The 3,684-nt window shown below is 46.1% G+C and overlaps 2 protein-coding genes across 2 annotated transcripts; both read right to left on the minus strand.

The window, feature by feature from the left end:
* Window positions 1-1,442: 1,442 nt before the first annotated feature.
* On the minus strand, window positions 1,443-3,041 carry LOC145933817 (uncharacterized). The gene has a single exon (XM_083033813.1). It carries the CDS (start codon window positions 3,039-3,041, stop codon window positions 1,443-1,445), a length of 1,599 nt encoding a protein of 532 aa, XP_082889939.1.
* Window positions 3,042-3,165: 124 nt separating this feature from the next.
* LOC145933818 (uncharacterized) lies at window positions 3,166-3,684 on the minus strand. The gene has a single exon (XM_083033814.1). The coding sequence runs from the start codon at window positions 3,682-3,684 to the stop codon at window positions 3,166-3,168; it is 519 nt and encodes a 172-aa protein (XP_082889940.1).

Consider the following 3,684-nt stretch of genomic DNA (forward strand, 5'->3'; position numbering starts at 1 on the left):
GAGTAGCACATAGTCGAGTTCTTTAACCGCCCGCCAAGGCGGAGTAAATTGTCAGTAGTGATACTAGGCGGGTTCTAACGCAGTTTAGGTTAGGTTCCGCAGCCGCGGGGGAATGACGTCACGCGGGAGGGGGAATGACGTCACGCGGGGAGGGGGAATGACGTCACGCGGGAGGCGTCCGCGATGTACCGCGATGTAACGCGAGGGGGTCGCGGGGAGGGGGAAGCGTCCGCGATTTTGGTACCGGGTCCGCGAGGGGTCCGCGGGGAGGGGGAAGCGTCCGCGATTTTGGAGCCGGGTCTGCGAAGGGTCCGCGGGGAGGGGGGAACCGCGAAAGACCGCGTGTAGCTTTATGGGTGAGGGGTCCGCGGGGAGAGAGGAACGCGAAGGAGAGCGCGAGGCACGCGTGAGAGAGATGACGCAAGCGATGCGTATATGCAAGAGCGAGAGAGATAGTGCGAGATGGTTAGGTAGCGAGATGACGCGAAGGAGAGCGCGAGGCGCACGCGAGAGAGATGACGCAAGAGCGAGAGAGATAGCGCGAGATGACGAGGCGATGGAGAGCCCGAGAGCTGATGCAGCGAACGAGAACGCAAAGAGAGAGGCGTTCGTAAGAGAGACTTTTTTTAATAATATTTATAGTAATTTTTAATTAATATTTTTAATAGGAGGAAGGGGAGAGGACTTATTCTAAAATAAATACATTTTTTTTAATATTTAAAATAATGTTTATTTATAAAATGAGTATGTGTGTGTGTGTGTGTATTTACAAAATGTGTGTGTGTGTGAATTTAAAATTTAAAATATAATAATATAATATGAATATAATATAAAAATATAATAATATAATATGAATATATAAGAAAAAATACAAATAATAAGATAAACAATATAAAATGTAAAATATAAAATTTAAAATATAATACAATAATTATTGATAGGGGAGGGTATCGACAATTCTCCCCTTTGCAAAGGTTTAAGCGATAAAGCGAAATAAGCAAGGATAAGAGACAAAAATTAAATGAGCGCGATATTGCTTTTTTAGCATAAGAATTATGTTCTCATCTTCTGCAGGCTACGAGCCTCTTCCACTGAGTGCACGCTAGTGACTATATCGTCTACATAGAGGGAAGATGTTAACGCAACAGACGCCTTAGGATGGCTCTCTCTGCCGTCCTTTGCCAATTGGAGCAGGCAGCGAATCGCCAAATAAGGAGACGGAGCTATCCCGAAGGTGACCGTTTTTAGCCGGTAATCGGATATCGGGTCGTCTTCCGAGAAACGCCATACTATCCTTTGATAGTCGCACTGTTTAGGCTCGAGCCATATTTGTCGAAACATTTGCTTTACGTCAGCGGTCAGAGCCACGGATCCGATGCAGAAGCGAAGCAAAATTACCATTAAATCTTGCTGTAATTTCGGTCCACTTAACAAAGCTTGATTTAGCGAAGAACCATTAGTGCACCTTGACAAGGCAAGGAATCGAAAACCACGCGTAATTTGGTGGTTGCACTGTCAAGTTTTATCACCCCATGATGGGGTAAGTAATAAATTGATCCGTCTTGAGGATAGGGCTGCTTAATGAGCTCCATATGCCCACTGTCGAGATAATCCTGCATAAACGCGGAATAACTTGTTTTAAAGTCAACGTCCGTTTTGAAGCGACGTTCGAGCGAGCGAAATCTATTGAGAGCGATTTGACGAGAATCCACAAAACAAGGGAGATCCTTCGAAAAGGGATACGAGACAATGAAACGACCGGAATTCTCGCGACGAGTAGTCTGCTTGAACAATTCCTCGCAGCGCACGTCGTCTTCAGAACTCGAAGTAAGATCCGGAATTTCCTCTAATTGCCAGAATCTACTTACGGTGTCGTCAATCGATTCCATGGTGGTCACGAATGAGCGCAGGTTTCTCGGAGGATGCGAGGAAACCGCACCCATTAGGACCCACCCGAAGATAGTGTTGAAGGCATCGGGTGCTCCGAGGCCTCCTTTGCGACAACCATCACGAAGTATAGAGACAAAGACCTCAGCTGCCAGTAAAATGTCGATAGAGCAAGGAAGATAGTAGTCCGGGTCGGCCAATTGCAACCCTTCCAAATGCTCCCATGATTTTCTCTCGATTCTACTATTCGGTAAGGGAGAAGAGATACGCGACAACACTGTAGCTTCAACGGGCAGTCGAATATCCGTCCGATTAGCTACTTGAATAACGAAAGAGGTTCTACCCTTAGCGGTAGCAGCCTTGACGTCATTCACTCCTAGAATTATCATACGATGCTTGGTGCGATTGAACCCGCCTCGTCGCCAGCAACTCTCTGTAATGAAATTCGATTGGCTAGCGCTATCTAACAAAATACGAACCGGGAATGTATTACCGTGAACGTCAAGGATCTCGGCCTTTGCGGTAGACAGCAATACGACCGGGCTGGATTCTACCAAGCTAGTCATCGTGACGAGCGATTTACTAGTTGGCGCCGCGGGCGCCGACTCAGCTTCCTGTGGCGAAGAGGCCGGGCCTACCGGAGCGACCGTTGAGGACGGAGTAGAGTTTTGTTCGAAATGTAGAAGCGTGTGATGTTTTGATTGACACGAACGACACGTCCAAGTAGAAGGGCAGGCCTTTACATTATGGCCTAAACGAAGACAATTGATACACAATCTTAATTTCTTTGCGAGAGAAAATCTGTCCTTGGCCGCTGATTTTAAGAACTGAGGACATTTTGTAATGGCGTGTTGCTCCTTGCAAACAAGACAAGATGCCGTATTGGTCACAAACGATGCGACCGAAACATTATGTTTTGAACCCTGCGATTGGGATTTTGTGCCCTTTTCCACCTGCTTGCTCGCGACATCCGACGAATTTGACATAGAAGCGAAAACCTTGCAGTATTCCTGCAGAAATTTCGTTAACTGCTCGTAACGGGGAATCTCGATCTTCCTATGTTCCGCCTCAAACTTCTCGCGCAATGACGTGGTGAGCTTATCTAACAATACGTTAAGCAAAATGAAATCCCAGTGCTCCGTCGGAAAGCTCATCAATTGCAAGGCTCTAACGTTCTCATTGAACGTATCCAACAAGAGACGTAAGGAGTTTGCCGAATCTTGCTTGAGTGATTTCGCGTTGACGATGGAACTCCAATAATGGGTGGCTAACTTCCTCTTATTTTGATAGCGCCCCGTCAGTGTATCGTACGACATTAAGTGCTTCCCCTTTCAATGACGCTAACAAATATTGGTATTTTTCCATTGCGGAAATCTGCTGATTGTTATGAATGGATGTGTTGTAGAGAGCGATGAAGGAAGACCAGAGCGATAAATCTCCAGAGAATTGAGGTAGCGAGATCTTTGGCAATTTAATTGTCGAAGAAGCATTCGGGTTACGCGATCCCGACGTTTGAGGAAACGGATCAGTAAGCGCATAGTATTTAGCCTTTATCGCGTAATGCATAGTGTCGAATTGAGCTCTGACTTGATCCTCTTTATCGAAATCACTGGACGGATCTTGAAGCAATTTCAAATGCATATGTTCGAATTCCTCTATTATTTTTGTCAAACCAGGATAACGAGCGAGAAACAGCGATTTTTCCAGCGGACCGGACTCGGCTTTCAAAGAGGCTTCATGGATCTCCTTGACTCTCCTTATACACAGCTCTCGTCTTGCTTGAGAAACCTTCGCCAT

This window comes from Prenolepis imparis, unplaced genomic scaffold (assembly GCF_030444845.1).
Source record: "Prenolepis imparis isolate NDT839.2.m4 unplaced genomic scaffold, iyPreImpa1.0 SCAF_3, whole genome shotgun sequence".
NCBI classification, from domain to species: Eukaryota; Metazoa; Arthropoda; class Insecta; order Hymenoptera; family Formicidae; genus Prenolepis; species Prenolepis imparis.

What these genes read in the sequence shown, in the direction of transcription:
- LOC145933817 (XM_083033813.1), bottom strand. Translation starts at nt 3,041, where the DNA reads ATGAGCTTTCCGACGGAGCACTGGGATTTCATTTTGCTTAACGTATTG.
- LOC145933818 (XM_083033814.1), bottom strand. Translation starts at nt 3,684, where the DNA reads ATGGCGAAGGTTTCTCAAGCAAGACGAGAGCTGTGTATAAGGAGAGTC.